Source organism: Ascaphus truei, chromosome 23 (assembly GCF_040206685.1).
Source record: "Ascaphus truei isolate aAscTru1 chromosome 23, aAscTru1.hap1, whole genome shotgun sequence".
NCBI classification, from domain to species: Eukaryota; Metazoa; Chordata; class Amphibia; order Anura; family Ascaphidae; genus Ascaphus; species Ascaphus truei.
In genome coordinates, this window is record NC_134505.1 from 2,956,545 (window position 1) to 2,974,718 (window position 18,174).

An 18,174-nucleotide genomic window follows, 5' to 3' on the forward strand; every position below is an offset into this window, starting at 1 on the left:
TGGATGGTAGTGCGGGGGAGGATCTTCCGAGCGCAAACACTCTCACGCGTGGAAAAGAGAAAACAACAAACCTCGAGTGTGCAGCTCTGTGAATAAATGGTGGTGTGTCGGCTTCAGTAATGGTAGTGAACTCAAATGTAAAAAAGAAATCAGGCGTTTTCATATATAAGCGAATCAATGGATCTTCACCTCTTCAGCACTGGTGTATTGGACTAGAGTAAAACAAATATAATCACTGCGCTTCTCCATGTAAAGAGCATGCAGCTAGTGAAGGAAATGGCCATACAAATGTGCAAAACAGAAAGTGAATCCCTGCGCTTCTCCCATAGGGATAGCAATCAATGGGGAATATATATATATGTATGGTGTAAATACCTATAAGAAAAAAGGAGACTTTTGGTATACATCCTTTGATCAAATAATGCCAAGCCTGCTAACCACGTCAAGGTAAGTCTCTTTAGCAGGTCCTTATTTAGCGTAGGGACCTGCTAAAGAGACTTACCTTGACGTGGTTAGCAGGCTTGGCATTATTTGATCAAAGGATGTATACCAAAAGTCTCCTTTTTTCTTATAGGTATTTACACCATACATATATATATATTCCCCATTGATTGCTATCCGTATTGGACTAGAGCACACTGCACAGGAGTACAGAGAACATTTTGGACTGAAATCGTTATCTTTGGAGACACAGCATCCTAAACTACCATCAGCCCCTGCAGCCTCCGACATCACCTACCTGCAACCAGGACTGGTTTGCACACTCCTGTCCTGGGCACAGGGATGCACGCTGCTGCCACTGCTGCCGGCTTCAGCTACTTTTCATGATCCCGACCACCTTCCCCGCTTCCTGGATTCCCGGGATCCTATGTGATCTACACGCCTGTTACCTCACTATGTTTGTGAGTTGTATGATCCCTTTCTTGCACACAATTATTTATAGACAGCCTCGCACTATTTTCTATATATTTTTTCTCTCTTTTATATTCCTTTTGCCGAGGAAGTGAAGATCCATTCATTCCGTTACATATGAAAACACCTGATTTATTTGACAGTAATGTGAGTTTACTGAAGCCAACACGCCCCCATTTATTCACAGAGCTGCCCAATTGTTGCACCCCCGGGTACCCAACAGGACCGGCATCAAATCACAGGAATTGATGTCTGTTAAAAATCATTTGGCACCAATCACCGTGCGGATGCTACTCATGGACCAATCAGGAGCACGCCTGCATTGACCAATCAGGGCTGGGGACGGGCTTAGGAAGTTAAAGGTCACGTGGAGGGAAATTTAAATGGGCCAATGGGAGCAGCACTTGCCAGAGGGACTTGGCAATGGCTTCCCCCAGCCAACAGGATATCTCTCGCTGGGCTAGCGCCGCTGGGAGGAAGCCATTTTCTCTGCTTTTCAGATGGATGCTCCCTCCAGCCTGTTGTCCGCCCCTGGACACCATCGTCTTTGTCCAGGGACCACTCCCTCTAGGCCCAGCAGTGGCCACTCTCTCTGGACGGGCAGGATAGGGTTTCTCAGCCCCGCATGTGCAGAGACTTTGGCTCTGCTTTACTGTTACACAAAGCACATTGTTATGCTTTAGTACATTTAATCAACAGGAATAAAGGAGTTAATATTATAGGGTGTGAAGGGGTTACAAAGTACATTAAAACCAGGTAGCTACGGACAGGGTTGCCACCTTCGACTGACGGTCAACCCGGAGATTTTTTTTTTTTAAATGACACTGTGTTGCCATGACAACGGGATGCTATGTAACGTCACGCGGCGTCAAGTCGCCATGACAACGTGGCACCGCATGACGTCGTGACATCATGTGGCGTCTTATTGTCATGGCAACGAGCATCACGTGATGCTGTTACGTCACGTGACGTTCCCGTTGGCATGGCAACGCAGCGCCATTTGACGCCATGGAGCCATATTGAGAGTAGTTGCAGGGGGAGATGGCGGGAGACTGCTATTGCTGGCACTATTGCTGCGTTAATGGTATATGGAATTATACCTTACATCATTTCTATTATTTATAACACGCTGATGACAATTGTTGCAAACAGAGTCGTCACTGATCAATATTAATTTATTACAGTGTTTACCTCAGTTAACTTTACTTGAGTTAATTTAATAAAGACAAGGTTACCTCATTGCTATCAAAAGGGAGGAACTGAAGCAGCTTTACTGTAAAGAGAGAGAGGGGGAGAAGAGAGAGAGAGAGAGGGGGGGGGAGGAGAAGAGAGAGAGAGAGGGGGGGAGGAGAAGAGAGAGAGAGAGGGAGGGGGGGGAGAAGAGAGAGAGGGGGAGAAGAGAGAGAGAGGGGAGGAGAGAAGAGAGAGAGGGGGGAGAAGAGAGAGGGTGGAGAAGAGAGAGAGAGAGAGGGAGGGGGAGGAGAAGATAGAGAGGGGGAGAAGAGAGAGAGAGGGGAGGAGAGAAGAGAGAGAGAGGGGAGGAGAGAAGAGAGAGAGGGTGGAGAAGAGAGAGAGGGGGGGAGGAGAAGAGAGAGAGAGGGGGGAGGAGAAGAGAGAGAGAGAGAGGGGGAGGAGAAGAGAGAGAGAGAGGAGAAGAGAGAGAGAGAGGGGGGGAGGAGAAGAGAAAGAGAGGGGGGAGGAGAAGAGAAAGAGAGGGGGGAGGAGAAGAGAGAGAGAGGGGGGAGGAGAAGAGAGAGAGGGGGGGAGGAGAAGAGAGAGAGGGGGGGAGGAGAAGAGAGAGGGGGGGAGGAGAAGAGAGAGGGGGGAGGAGAAGAGAGAGGGGGGGAGGAGAAGAGAGAGAGAGAGAGGGGGAGGAGAAGAGAGAGAGAGAGGAGAAGAGAGAGAGAGAGGGGGGGAGGAGAAGAGAAAGAGAGGGGGGAGGAGAAGAGAAAGAGAGGGGGGAGAAGAGAGAGAGAGGGGGGAGGAGAAGAGAGAGAGAGAGAGAGGGGGGATGAGAAGAGAGAGAGGGGGGGAGGAGAAGAGAGAGAGGGGGGGAGGAGAAGAGAGAGGGGGGGAGGAGAAGAGAGAGGGGGGAGGAGAAGAGAGAGGGGGGGAGGAGAAGAGAGAGGGGGGGAAGAGAAGAGAGAGGGGGGAGAGAAGAGAGAGGGGGGGAGAAGGGAGAGGGGGGGAGAAGGGAGAGGGGGGGGAGAAGGGAGAGGGGGGGGAGAAGGGAGAGGGGGGGGAGAAGGGAGAGGGGGGGGGAGAAGGGAGAGGGGGGGAGAGAGAGGGAGGGGAGGAGAAGAGAGAGAGGGGGAGAAGAGAGAGAGGGGAGGAGAGAAGAGAGAGAGAGGGGAGGAGAGAAGAGAGAGAGAGGGGAGGAGAGAAGAGAGAGAGGGGAGGAGAGAAGAGAGAGAGGGGGGGAGAAGAGAGAGGAGAAGAGAGAGAGAGAGGAGAAGAGAGAGAGAGAGAGAAGAGAGGGAGGGAGGGAGGGAGAGAGGGAGGGAGGGAGAGGGAGAGAGGGAGAGGGAGAGGGAGGAGAAGAGAGAGAGAGAGGAGAAGAGAGAGAGAGAGGAGAAGAGAGAGGGAGAGGAGAAGAGAGAGAGAGAGGAGAAGAGAGAGAGAGGGAGAGAGAGAGAAGAGAGAGAGGGAGGGAGGGAGAGAGGGAGGGAGGGAGGGAGAGAGAGAGGGAGAAGAGAGAGAGAGGGGAGGAGAGAAGAGAGAGAGGGGGAGAAGAGAGAGAGGGGGGAGAAGAGAGAGAGGGGGGGAGGAGAAGAGAGAGAGAGAGGGGGGAGGAGAAGAGAGAGGGGGGAGGAGAAGAGAGAGAGAGAGGGGGGAGGAGAAGAGAGAGAGAGGGGGGGAGAGAAGAGAGAGGGGGGAGAAGGGAGAGAGGAGATAAGATACATGGGGGTGGTGTGTGTTCTCTAGCAGGGTTTCTAAGAATGTTACTGTGTTGCTTATGTGCCAATCGATCTTGTCTAATAAAAACTACAACTCCCATGATCCCCTACCTGTGAGCATGTGCAGTAGAGCATAGGGCTGTGACCCGGATGTAGTAGGCAGTGAAGTGCACACAGATAGTCCCGTGAGAAATGCAGAGGATGTGTGAGTGATGTAGCAATGCGAACTCACTTACTGTGCTGCCCTGTCTGCAACAACCCGCCCACCCGGAGATTTCAGGGACAAACCCGGAGCCCGGAGAAGGGGCTGCCAAACCCGGAGTCTCCGGGTGAAACCCGGAGAGGTGGCAACCCCGGCTACGGAGTCTGGTGTCCACATGAACCCAAGGGAAGGATGGACAGGAGCCAGGGACCTCCCTTAACCGTTATTATACTGGTCCCTGGGCCTCTGCCCATCATAATAAACTTCATAGAAACTGACAGACCATCCTCCACATCCTCTCACAAATGTTTGACCTAAACCTCACCCTTTTATCACCAGGTATCTGATGCAAACAAAATGGCCACCTGTCTCAATGTCCCCCTCTGGGATCGTCAGCACTAAACAGAACAAAATAAACTGAGTTTATATCGGCCGGACCCCATAAGAGCAACACAATGCACATATACAGGCTTAAACTCACCAAAGAGAGGGTTGCGGGGGGAATCCTAGCTCACTAGGTGCTGGGCACAGCCGTAGCTGGCTTACCCAGGATGCCTTTCATAACGAGTCCACCTCAGAGGACCCCAATACCTTGGGATGTTAGCCACTCGCTTACAGGTTCAAATCTTCCCCTAGTCTCTGACACCAAGGCTAGCCATGAACCAAAGAATATCGGTGAAGCTCTGATCGGCATTGGCTTACCTACTTTCCCAGCCTCAACCTGAAACCACAGAAGACCTGGTGCCGACCATTCAGCGAAGGGATTGTCTTTGAGCGTCAATCAAAAAGTGCGTGCTCGCTAGAGACTGGCCAAGAACGGCCTAGGGAGATGACAGTGCTCTAGAGTCTAGACAGTCCCCACAAGTGGGCTTAAGGAGAGCGGGAGATTCAAACTGACCAATGGGAATTGAGCCGGCCGGGCTAGGCCTCGGCTCCCAGTTTCAGCCTGATTTCTCCCGCAGAGATAGATGCCTAAGAGTTAGGGATGAACAAAGGCTCCGCTTTTAAAGTACATGTTCCCCCGACCTGAGTACCCGCCTATCCCCCTTCCCCAAGATTCCCAAGCACTCCTCCTAGCCCAAATTAGATTACTGGACCAGACTTCATTGTGTGCTGACAGGATGGAGTACATTACCAGCGCACCACACAACGAAGTCTTATAAATAGCCAACAGTAAAATACACACGGCGAATAAACTGCGTACATTGGGAAAACACAGGAATACATTTTGGCTACTAGTAAAATGGTCGAATGAGCCTAAAACATAGGCAGACATCTTGATGGACAGGGGTAACCAGTGGGCTTAACCTGCAATTTGCGTGCCAGGTTTCCCCTACCGACACAGGCCCTACTCAGCCAAAGGGTTAATAAAACGGCATTAATAAAAAGACTAAGACAGGGCTTGTTCTCTGGAACAACACAAGTGCGCAGATTTCACCGTACAGTACCAATGCATTTTTAGAGTAGGGAGGAGGTGTAAGTGACAGCATCCTTCTTACCTGGATAAGTGATGAGGAATGTCAAAAGCATAGCCTGGGGATGGGAGCCTCCCTGACTCCGTGTGAATTAAACCTTTTGTTTTAGGAACCAACGCGGCACATGCACACAATACCACCACCCAGCTGAGTGAAAGCTCTTTGTGTATGAGCGTTGATTGGAAAAACAGAAAGGGGGGGCAGTGAGACATTTCTGAGTTACTTTCCCAGACTAATGAGGTAATTAAAATTGGAGGTAATCTCATAAATCGTGACATGTCTTTCAAAGCTAATGATTTTGCTAAAGTACCAATCCGTCAGAGGAACTCACACCCAAATCCCTCAGTATAAAGGCAGAAGATTCCATACACTCAACTATCACATCTTCTTGGTGGCACTTAGATAGACAGGCTTTGTGATTACACCATGTCCTCATACAGCGTCAGGCAGACCACTTCCTCTTCAGGATCCTCAAAGGGCCAGGGCTTGGGTGGTTATGGACACAGGGCATCAAGCATCCATGGTGGTGGTGGTATCTCCCTCTCCACCAGTAGGCTGGTTTCCAGTGGGATAGGTGGGGCTTTAAGTGAGAACTACGGATCTAGCTATGGCGGGGGTTATAGCTCTAGCTGTAGCCTTGGAGGGGCTGGTGGTGGGGATGGTCTTCTGGGAGGAGGTGAGAAGCAGACCATGCAGAATCTGAATGACCGCCTGGCCTCATACCTGGACAAGGTGCGCTCCCTGGAGCAGTCAAATGCCCAGCTGGAGATTCAGATCCGAGAATGGTACCAGACTCATGGACCCGCCCCGGCCGCTGACTACAGCAACTACTACAAGGTGATTGAGGAACTCCGCAACAAGGTAAGAAGAAGATGATCAGTAAACGGGAACCATACATCCTTCCCTATATACATATAATATACATCATTTATACTAATATATGCAAATGGCAGATGAGGTTTAACACAAATAACTGTAAGGTTATGGATTTAGGATAGAAGCATAAATCGGCGTCTTCCAAATTAAATGGGGCACATTATGTCAATCATTGATGGAGAAGGATTTAAGAGTGCTTGTAAACAGCTGTCTTATCAATAGTGCCCAATGTCAGGCAGAAGCTGCAAAGGCAAATAAGATCTTATCTTGCATTAGATGGGGAATGCATGGAAGGGAAGTAAACATAATTATGCCACTGTATAAATTGCATTAGAAAGACCATACTTTCAATATGAAGCATAGTTTTGGGCACCACTCCATTAAAAAGATGGAACTAGAAAAACTGAAGAGAAGAGCCACCAAATTGATAAAAATGGGACTTATAAGGAGAGGCTAAAAGTAAATTTGTTCACATTAGAAAAGAGGCATCTCAGAAGGGATATAATAATTATTCACAAGTATATTCAGGGACAATACAAGGAGCTTTAATAACAACTATTCATCCCGAGGGCAGTACTAATGACACAGGGTCATCCCTTAAGGTTAGAGGAAAGGAGATTTCACCAGCAACAAAGGAAAGGGTTCTTTACAGTAAGGGCAGTTACAATGTGGGGTTCATTCTCCATGGAGACTGTGATGGCAGATACAATAGATATCTTCAAATAAAGGTTGGACATCTTTTTAGAAAGGAAAGGTATACAGGGATATACCAAATAAGTAAACATGGGAAGGACGTTGATCCAGGGAAGAATTTGATTGCCATTATTGGAGTCAGGAAGGAATTTAATTTTCCCCCTTATGAGACATCATTAGATAATGTGTCACTGGGGTTTTTTGTTTGCCTTCCTCTGGATCAATATACTGAAAATAAAAATAAAGGATAAGTATCTGGCATGCAATGCATACTTACTCTTTCAGCTCCTATCAGGGTCAATGGGAGTCAGTCTGTGAGGAGGGGGAGATATTTATTTGACCATGTATACCAGTAACCCCCTTCCTGTAAAGCCCCGGGTAATGTGTGTGGGTTTCTCCAATTCCTAGATCCTCCATTCTACCATGGGCAATGCAAGCACCGTTCTGCAGATTGATAACGCCAAGCTGGCAGCAGATGACTTCAGAACCAAGTAAGAACTCAGACCTTAGTTAGATTGATTAAAAAAGACATAATGCTATTCAGTGGTATGAACTGGAAGTCATCCTCACCCCGAGCAGAACAGTCTCCCCACAAAAAGGCTGCCTATTATTCATTAGAAAGCACTGAAATGCAACACCAGCATTAATGGTCTTCTCTGACATGGAGAAGCAGCTTCACAGCATGTTGAATTGGGGCCTTTGAGTGTGAACGGGTGTTTACATACATGTGTATGTGCATGGTAGATCTACTTGGTGTGCAGTTCAAATAGTTTATTGCATGGATGAGCAGATCTTCATATGAATACAAACCAGGCCTTTACCCACCTTTCTCCATTAAGGTATGAGACAGAGCTGTCCGTCCGTATGAATGTAGAGGGTGACATCAATGGCCTGCGCAGAGTCCTGGATGAGCTGACCCTAACCAGGTCTGACCTGGAGGTCCAGGTTGAAAGCCTGACAGAGGAGCTGACTTATCTGAAGAAGAACCACATAGAGGTTAGGTCAAGTTGTGTTTTGCATAGGTCAGCATGCAATACAGAGATGCTATTGGGGTGGAATCTTAAGGGATGTGAGGATACAGAGCTTGGCAAAATACATCAGCACAATATGTTCAGGAGGTGAAGCAAAGTGTGACGAGAAAACATTAAGCCCCTAGGAATTAGACAGTTCTGCAATATAGAGATAAATAATCCAAGGTGAGGACTTTTTGGCAAGAGTAATTATAATTAATGGCAAGCTATTAGACACCCACAAGTCACATATTTGGGGGTCACCTAACTATTCAAACATCTGGTGAAAACCAGATATGTACTGCAGAACAATGTGAGGACGTTTGACAAGAGTAATTATAGGTGCAACAATTAAGGGCAAGCTATTGGACACCCACAAGTCACATATTTGGGGGTCACTTAAATATTTAAACATCTGAATATTATATATATAGTAGAACAATGCAAGCACAATATATCTTGAAATAAATCATATGACTTACTCCGGGTAGCTCAGAGCTTAAATCTCAAAGTAATCGTCTAATTACTGCGTCTTAACCTTAGTGTTACTTCTCTTTCCTACTTAGATAAGAACAAAGACCCATAATTTGACGTTTAACCATCATGTAGAGCTTGAAAGAATAGGAAATAGTATTGGAGACCAAATTGTAACGGCTAAACCCAACAATACCTAGAATAGGCCATGACTCATGTCATGTGTGATTATGAATAGAGCGAAGATTGTAGCATCATTCAAATGTATATTAGGTAACCAAGCCACGGGACTCGGTTTGTTTTGCAGGAAATGAATGCTCTGCGTGGACAAGTTGGTGGCCATGTGAGTGTGGAGATGAACGCGGCTCCCACTGTGGACCTAAGCAAGATTCTGGCTGACATGAGAGACCAATACGAAGTCCTGGCTGATAAGAATCGCAAGGAAGTTGAAGCCTGGTACCTTAACAAGGTGGGACATCACGGTGCTTTCTTCCTGACTATTTGGCATTGTGTTGTAAAGATGTATGTGCCTTAGAAGAGCCATCTCAATCTTCATCTTCCTTTTTAGATGGAACAACTGAACAAGGAAGTCTCAAGCCATGGTGAACAGATCCAGTCCGGCAAGAATGAGATCACCAACCTGAGACGCACCCTCCAGGGTTTGGAGATTGAGCTGCAGGCTCAACTGAGCACGGTGAGATCCTTCAGCAATATCATATATAATATACAGTATAAACACAGACATATTGTGAACGTTATCATAGGAAGAGGGACATTTCTGCCCGGAATATCTCTCAGTTGGTGAGAACCTAGGAGTAATTGTAAGTGCATTAAGGATCATTGTCAATCGCTAGGGTTTCATTATGCTTTCTTGAGAAGCAGTAATTAACCTGAAATGTAGGTGTGTGCTCGTGGTCTTTGTGTCCTTTCTTCCCAATTATTGATAAGACTGCGGAAGAAGTGGCTGATACTGGCACCATCCTATACCTGTCTTCTTCTCCATTGCAGAAATCAGCACTGGAGAATTCCTTGGCAGAGACAGAAGGCCGGTACTGCCTCCAGCTCTCACAGCTACAGGAGATGATAGGTTGTGTAGAGGCTCAGCTTGCCGAATTGCGATCAGACATGGAACGTCAAAGCTATGAGCACAAACTCCTCCTGGACGCGAAGAGCCGTCTGGAGCAGGAAATTGCCACCTACAGGCGCCTGCTGGAGGGTGAAGACGCCCAGTAAGTAGAACCACTTAGTATGGGTCAAAGTGACTTGCCAAAGGTGATAAGTCTTGAGACTCCTACAACTCTACAAATCAGTTCATTTCTCAGACATTTCTGAGGTCTGCATTGTGTTTGCTGGAGAATGATATCATTGTTCTGCATAATAACCCCTCTGGCTTTTCATTCACAATCCTCCATGAAGAAAAATGCCAATAATCGTTTATTTGTACACCACTAATCAAACTGACTCTATTAATGTCTTTCTTTTTTCCCCCACAGCCACTCGTACAAAGACAGTAAGTGTATTTTTCTTCCGTCCTCTATTTGTTTTCATTATTAGTTTTCTCTGAAGTTGAACAAGCCTACTCTTAGAAAAGATTTCAAAATAGTTATATTGTACAGCAGTTACACAGATTTACTTCTACAATGGATTTTTCCATGTTTGGGAGAATTAATGTAATCACACAGGTAACACGGATGCAAAAGGAAATAAAATGAAGGCCCCTTTTCCATCAGATCTTAATACATAATCCTTTATGTTTCTAGTTCTGTAATGTTCTAACAATAGCCAATGCATTCTGGTAACTAATCAAGAGGCATTTGCTAGGCTGTTAGTCAATGACACATATCAGAGACATGTAATAAGTTTAAGTGGTCACAAATTGTCCATGTTGATCATGTTCCCATGTTATGTCTCCCACCAATAAATAGTAGGACATTATCTCTTTTTTGTATTGACCATGCCATAGAACTGAGTCCCTTTTAAACCTTCATCTTCACTTCTCCATTAGAAAAACCCACAAGGCCATATTGACCAAACAGTTTTCTTTCATAAGACACCTTACAATGCCCTCTCCTGAGGGAAAATGTATCTTCTGGCAGAAGACGATTTAGTGATGTCTAACCAGTGTTCTACTCTCTTCACAGCTCCTCAAATCTCACGCAACGTTCGCACCATCGTAGAGGAAACCGTAGATGGGAAGGTCGTCTCCTCTCGGGAGAAAGTACATCAGTCCAGCTACTAACCTAAAAAATGTCTCAAAACCCAGCTCAACTCTCTTCTCATGACTACGTACGCTAAACATGAGCTGGTCACCAGAGAAAGACAACATATAATAGAACAAGGAAAGACGCCATGTGCAGATGATTCATGGTTCATTCCATTGAGTCATCCCTTCCTACTTCTCTGTCTGTCTGTTTTTGATGCTGATGATAACCTCATAGTAGAAATTCTTGTACTAAGTGCTGAGGTCCCCTATATTCTTCCCTATCTAATAAAGTTCTGCGCTTCATTCATGCATAATGAGACTTGTCTGACTTTTTATTCAGTGCTGTTCATGTAATAAGGTCCAAGTGTGATCATTCTGTGCTACGGATTCTATGTTCTTACAAACCCAAACATAGCCCGTCTCTCAGTATCTGTGCTTATTTACTAACTAACGTTTACATTATTCAAGAGAAAAAAAAGGATCTATTTTTTATAATAAAACCTTTCATGAATGTGGCATACAAAGCACTCTTTTAAGGACCAATTTGGATTCTGGTTTCCCAGGTAGCATTTGTTTCACATACAGACAACAACCGCAAATTAATTGGGTGTATTTGCTAAAGTGACGGCGATACATGAACGCAGGTGAGTGCAAATAAAGTATAAAAATGATCAAAATTTGAGCGTGGTGCAGCTCTAGAAAAAGACTTGTTTTCACTTTGTGTTGACGGTAGTGGGGCAGGATCTTCCGAGCGCAAACACTCTCACGCGTGGAAAAGAGAAACCCGCCGGAAATAAAACAACACACCTGCACTGTGCAGCTCTGTGAATAAATGGTGGTGTGCCGGCTTCAGTAATGGTAATAAACTCACGTTACTATAAAATAAAATTAAAAAAAATCAGGCGTTTTCATATGTAAGCGAATCAATGGACCTTCACTTCCTCAGCAAAAGGAATATGAAAGACAAGAACAAAAAGAGAGACAATAGCGCACCACTGTTTATAAATAATTGTGTTCCGTAAAGGGTTAAGACAGCTCACAAACATAATGAGGTAACGGGCATGTAGACCATATACAGATGTAGCTGCCTGTTCTCTAGCGTGGCAACATAAGCCATGCCTATCCCTGCCGGGAGAGTTCTGCAATCTTTCCTGCGCGTGAGCCACAGTGGTCTGAAAGAGTGCAGAAATTGGACTTTAGCGCCGTCTGCAATACCGGCCAGAAACTCTAGTCGGCGCTCGCGAGTTATGGTGTCTTAAAAATCTAATTGCAATGCAACCTGTCACTTATTCCCGTTCCCGATCCGATATCACACAGATGTACAGTACTGTATGTTCTTCAAGTGTATTTAATTGAAATCTAAAGGAGTGTAACGGTGTTTCCCCCACCCGGTGGGACATTTGGCCATTTCCACAGTGTATGGTGCATATACCGGCTGGCAACAGTAGGGCCCTTCGATGGTAGTGGAGACACAGGGCCAGGGTTCTGGGGTTCATACACTACATATCTCTTTAGCAGTGCAGCGCCTCCATCTGCCGTAGGTTCCAGGAACTGAAGGTGATCTCCCCATGGTAGAACTTTTACCTCTCCCCCCCCCCCCAAGTAAGGTCACGCACGAGGCAGGAGGTATATAACAACAGGAACGGTTTATTGTCTTCACTGTACAACACAGTAACAAGGCAGGCTTCTGCCTGATGGAGTCTCTCTCAGCTACCCAGGAAGGATGGTCCCTGGACCGTCACTACAGGTCAAGGGCACCCGCAGCCATCCTAACTCTTCCCTATATCTCTAACAGAGGCAGAGGTATGGTCCACACTCATTATCCCCCCAGAGGGAAGAGGACCAGAGAAGAACAATGGTCAGGCTATCGACTGTGTGACCTGGCCCTCTCAAGTGGGTAAAGGCACTACTGAATTTGGGGCGGCACTGCCCTTAAGTACAGCCAGGAGGAGGGCACCAGGTCTGTCCCATGATTGGTCATGCCCAGGCCTGATGTCACTTCATCCTGCTGTCACTCAAGTGCAGCACCAAGGAGGGGGAAAACCCTATATCAACTACTGGCAAGGCCTGCTTGTACCAGGACTTACTGCCAGTACAGAGCATTTATATTTTAGGTGGAAATGTTTCATATGTTTTATGTTAGGTGCCTTTATTACAGTCTGGAAACAATAACCTTAACACATGGATATCCGGGCCTACTGAATGCAAAGAGGGAGTTGGATTATTCTTCTAATGCTTCCAATAAAAACACGTTTAAGGTTTGCAAGATGCAATGCGGTGGGGGCAGGACCTTCTGTTCGGGAGGAGGCATTAAGTCCGAAACGGAGTGCGTGTGCGATAATTACCAGTTATTCGTTTAATGATGGTGGAGCCAGATAGAAATAAGTAGGAGATTACAGGGAAATTTCACAAGGCGTTCCAGAACACAATAACAGAATGTATGGACAAGCTAACGCCTTCGCTACCACAGGGGCATGCAACATGTTACTTTTCACTGCTGTTCCTTCTGTTAGTAATGGTCTTAGTAAACACATTTTCCCACCCCACCACCCATCCCATCCCTTACCTGGAAGGTCCTGTATCAACATTGTGAAAATATGGACTGGAGGGGTCTCTAGAGATGGGCATCCATTTTGTTTATGTGCCTCCATTTTGTCTTTGTCCATTATGTTTTTCTGTGTCAGGTTTTTATGTGTCTGCTGCAAGAATGTGTTTTGCTGAAAGGGGATTTTTAGCATCATGCCTTCTGACCCAACACCCAGTAAATAGTGGTTAAGCGTATCCTGTTTCTGTAGCAGTTAGAGAGCTAGAGAGCTAGTTCTGAGTGACCTTTAATTCTATAAGTTTAAGAAGAGGGAGTAACCCCTTGTGCACAGGGAATGCTTAAGTGACATCATAATAATCTGCCTAGAAACCAATATTAGCCTATGTACGCAATTTAGTACAAGCGTTCTGTGAGAACTGCTCCTACCAGAGTCTCCCTGACTTTCACTTGCTGATCACGAGTATCGTGGATCAATCAATTACTCAATATATCGAACCTGTGTTGGCTCTTGTCCGTGTGCGAAGAAGCTGACATTCACAACATCTTCCCAGACCTGCTATCTCTCACTGACTTTGAGTCAGTCTCACGGGGCTCTTAGCATCAGCAGTCTCATAGACTTCAGTGGAATACAGTATCAATGATAACATTCAGCACTTTTCAATTCAAATCGGAATCCCTAAGGCTCACTGATTTGGATCCTTGGAGGTTTTGCAGATGGAATAGTTGATGGGGAAGCCTATTTCTGATGACAGGTCGGGGTCACAGCTGTGAGACTGACCTTGTACTGTAAACCAAATCGGGCCTTGGGCCTCTACTCGGCCAATACTTTCTGGAGCACGAGCCAGAGCTCCAGCCAACATGACCACCTAGTAGTCCTGTTTGTGTACAGCCCAGTCTTCGGGCGCCAATCGCTGTACAACTGGTTCACGTTCAGTAAGAAGGAGATCTGTCACACAGTGTGTTGGTTGTTTCCATACTCCAGTGTCTGGTGGTCAGTTTGGCTCAAACCTACTCAGTATACAAAAAAACACTAGATGGCGCTCATACACTCTAAAAAACACACAACTTAAACCATGCAGTGATATATAGTGACTAGTGATATCAAAAATAAATCAAAAATAAAGTGCATGAAGTGATAAATAGACACTCAAACCCTTAAGGACTGTTTCACGGTCCGCAAAGTAACAGGAAAAGGAATCAGGGGAGCGTCAGTGCCTAAGGAAAAAATGTGATACTCGCATAGTGCAATATGTTAACAATACACATACACAGGCAGAGCTCTCATAAGAGCACAGTGAGGCTAGATATTAATGATCACTAAGTATCAGAAATATTAGCTGTGTATGGGCATCTCTAATGACCCATACACACAGGAACATAAATAGGAGGTAGGAATCCAAAAGAGAGACACCAATCCAATACTTAAAAAATGTAGATATTTATCCAGCATTGATAAAAATTGGAGGCTTACAGGATTCCGGAAAGGTAACAGCAAGTTTGTACACATGAAGGTTCACTCGAGTCGCGTTCTCGGGATCTCTGCACGATGCTGCTTCCTCATCCAGTCTCCGACCTGCGCTGCTTCAGGGGGCCGATACGTCACTTCCGGGTTCTTCAACTCGTATTGCGGACGCCACCGGAACTCCACAGCAGGCTCTCTCCCTCTGGATCTCACACGAGGGGTTACGCTCTACTAGTTTCGCCGTACGTAGTGACGGCTTCGTCAGGAGTGATGTTACCCCATAAAGAGATGCTATTTACAAATAGCATCTCTTTATGGGGTAACATCACTCCTGACGAAGCCGTCACTACGTACGGCGAAACTAGTAGAGCGTAACCCCTCGTGTGAGATCCAGAGGGAGAGAGCCTGCTGTGGAGTTCCGGTGGCGTCCGCAATACGAGTTGAAGAACCCGGAAGTGACGTATCGGCCCCCTGAAGCAGCGCAGGTCGGAGACTGGATGAGGAAGCAGCATCGTGCAGAGATCCCGAGAACGCGACTCGAGTGAACCTTCATGTGTACAAACTTGCTGTTACCTTTCCGGAATCCTGTAAGCCTCCAATTTTTATCAATGCTGGATAAATATCTACATTTTTTAAGTATTGGATTGGTGTCTCTCTTTTGGATTCCTACCTCCTATTTATGTTCCTGTGTGTATGGGTCATTAGAGATGCCCATACACAGCTAATATTTCTGATACTTAGTGATCATTAATATCTAGCCTCACTGTGCTCTTATGAGAGCTCTGCCTGTGTATGTGTATTGTTAACATATTGCACTATGCGAGTATCACATTTTTTCCTTAGGCACTGACGCTCCCCTGATTCCTTTTCCTCAAACCTACTCAGTACCAGAAGATCCGCAGGTTGTCCAGGTAGTAAAATAGGAATGGACAAATACTCACAAAAAGGTCACTATCCTCCAGGATGCCACCGAAGCGTGACAATCCTGGGCACTACAGTCCATGAAGGATGGCTCCAGTGAGCCCACAGTATGGTCAAGAATAAAAAACTAAATCTGCTGACTGTGACGGGGAGGAAAGGGTTAATACCTGATTTGCCATGCATTACTGTTGTTGCCCTGTCCCCGCCATTTTTATTCCCCATGTGCAGGCCATTCCCTGTGTGCGAGGGTAAAAGACAAGATGCATTGCTTGCCATACCCTCTAAACAACACATGATAGCAGATCTTAAATGTAAGGCAGGATGTATTTTTTTGTAAGTCCAAGCAGGAATTACTTGGACCTCCAGCTGTGATATGGGTGAATGAGCTTCGGTATTTTTATGACCAAGCCTCAAAGGGTTGTAATTATTTTTATGATGGAGCCTCAAAAGGCTCCCACAGATTTAGAGTCCCCCTGTCTAAAAGAGTGTCAATTATGAAAAGACCCAGAGACCCATAATGTATACAATACTGGCATACTGATGCACAGCAGATGTCAGGCTAGTGACACCTTTCAGACAGAGACCAGACACAGTGTCCCCAAGTTATGGGTGAAGCCCAGGTATGCTAAGGGGCCTGGGCGTCAACCTGACCCATGCGCCTTTCCCACCGGACAGCCCTTTTGACCGGTCTTATGAATTGTGGGTCACTTGGCTATTCGTGGTTTTTTTTTCCCACGAGGGGATTGGATCCACATGTTAAAGATAGCTTTGGCCAGTCTATAACTGTGGCTTCCCAGGTATTTCCCAGGGTGATTCCTGAATTTTAATCCATGATGTAAAGATGCAAGACTTTGTTCCAGTACAGCAGCAACCAGTCCAGGAGTGAAGGGGTTAATAACCACATAACCACAGGACTTTTAAAACCAAGGCTGCATTTCTTGCACTGGCAAGCAAAGGACAATTTCTTTCGTTCCAAGGACAATTTATTTCGTTCTCTTATCCCAGTGAGTGTTGTTTTAAGTGTATTCTGCAGATGTCGTGTGTTTGTCTATTAAGGAAATAAATCACAATTTATTTTGCAACTTGTTCTGTTCAATCAAGTACCCAGAAATATAAATGTGTTGATAAAAGTTGGTGTCATCGTGACACTGACCACTTCCCAAGACACCCTGGGGGACAGTGGTCACTTTAGCTAGTAACTTCCTTGATTCTCATTCTCCCTTGAGTGGTGGGTTCCCCAAGGGACTTGAACGTTCTTTGAGGCCACCAAGGCTTAGCACTCCAAAAAACTCTGCTGCTGAAAGAGCCTGATGGTGTCCTCAGACATCCTGATATAGTCCACGCGGGTCTCTCTCTGATTGGACTAACCCCAACACTCTCAGAGATTCTCTCTGAATCTCCTTACTGCAACAAGGGTCACTCTCTGACAAATATCTATCGAGTCTCCACCCAGGGGCCTTCTAACGGTCCCCCACAAACTCTCTCTAGTCCATCAGGTCTGGCATGGATGATAGCCACTCGCTTAAAGGTTCAAATCTCCTGCTAGTCTTGGACACTAAGACTAGCTGTGAACCAAAGAATATCTACTGAGCTATGATCAGCATTGGCTTACCTACTTTCCCAGCCTCCATCCGAATCCACGGAAGACCGGATGCCGACCAATTAGTGAAGAGATAGTCCTCGCTCATCAATCAGTGTGTGAGGGCTCGCCGGAGACCGGCCAATCCAGGGTAAAGGAGATGACAGTGCTTTAGACAGTCCACGCAGGTGGGTTTAAAGAGAGTGTGAAATTCAAACTGACCAGTGGGAATCGAGCCGCTGGTGCTAGGCCTCGGTTCCCAGTTTCAGCCTGATATCTCCCGCAGAGATAGATGCCTAAGAGTTGGGGATGAACAAAGGCTCCGCTTTGGAAGTACATGTTCCCCCGACCTGAGTACCCACCCATCCCCCCTCCCCAGTATTCCCAAGCACTTCATCTCGCCCAAATTAGACCAGACGTCATAGTGTGCTGACCGGACAAAGTACATTACCAGTCCACCCCACAATGGTTTCTTACAAATAGCCAACAGTAAAATACACATTGGTAAAATACAGGAATACATTTGTCAGTCATTTTGGCTACAAGTAAGTAAAATGGGCATATGAGCCTAAAACATAGGCAGACATCTTGACGGGCAGGGGTAACCAGTGGGCTTAACCTGTAATATGCGTGCCAGGTTGCCCCTACCGTCACAGGTCCTACTCAGCAAAAGGGTTAATAAAATGGAATAAAAAAGACTAAGACAGGGCTTGCTCTCTGGAACAACACAAGTGCTCAGATTTCATCATACAGTACCACTGAATTTTCAGAGTAAGGAGCAGGTGTATGTGACAGCATCCTTCTTACCTGGGTAAGTGAATAGGAATGTCCAAGACATAGCCTGGGGATGGGAGCCTCCCTGACTCAGTGTGAATCAAACCTTTTGTTTTAGGAACCAATGCGGCACATGCACACAATACCACCA

General features: G+C 46.2%; 1 protein-coding gene across 1 annotated transcript in view; it reads left to right on the forward strand.

Moving 5' to 3' along the window:
* Positions 1–5,876: 5,876 nt before the first annotated feature.
* The window catches only part of LOC142473213 (uncharacterized), a 32,439-nt gene continuing 20,141 nt past the window's right edge, over positions 5,877–18,174 (forward strand). Inside the window, exons 1-9 of the mRNA XM_075580415.1 lie at positions 5,877–6,347; positions 7,464–7,546; positions 7,895–8,051; positions 8,847–9,008; positions 9,108–9,233; positions 9,548–9,768; positions 10,033–10,049; positions 10,681–10,757; positions 14,040–14,243. Coding sequence (XP_075436530.1) covers positions 5,913–6,347; positions 7,464–7,546; positions 7,895–8,051; positions 8,847–9,008; positions 9,108–9,233; positions 9,548–9,768; positions 10,033–10,049; positions 10,681–10,757; positions 14,040–14,243 — 1,482 coding nt within the window. The 5' untranslated portion in view covers positions 5,877–5,912. The remainder of the gene's footprint in view (positions 6,348–7,463; positions 7,547–7,894; positions 8,052–8,846; positions 9,009–9,107; positions 9,234–9,547; positions 9,769–10,032; positions 10,050–10,680; positions 10,758–14,039; positions 14,244–18,174) is intronic.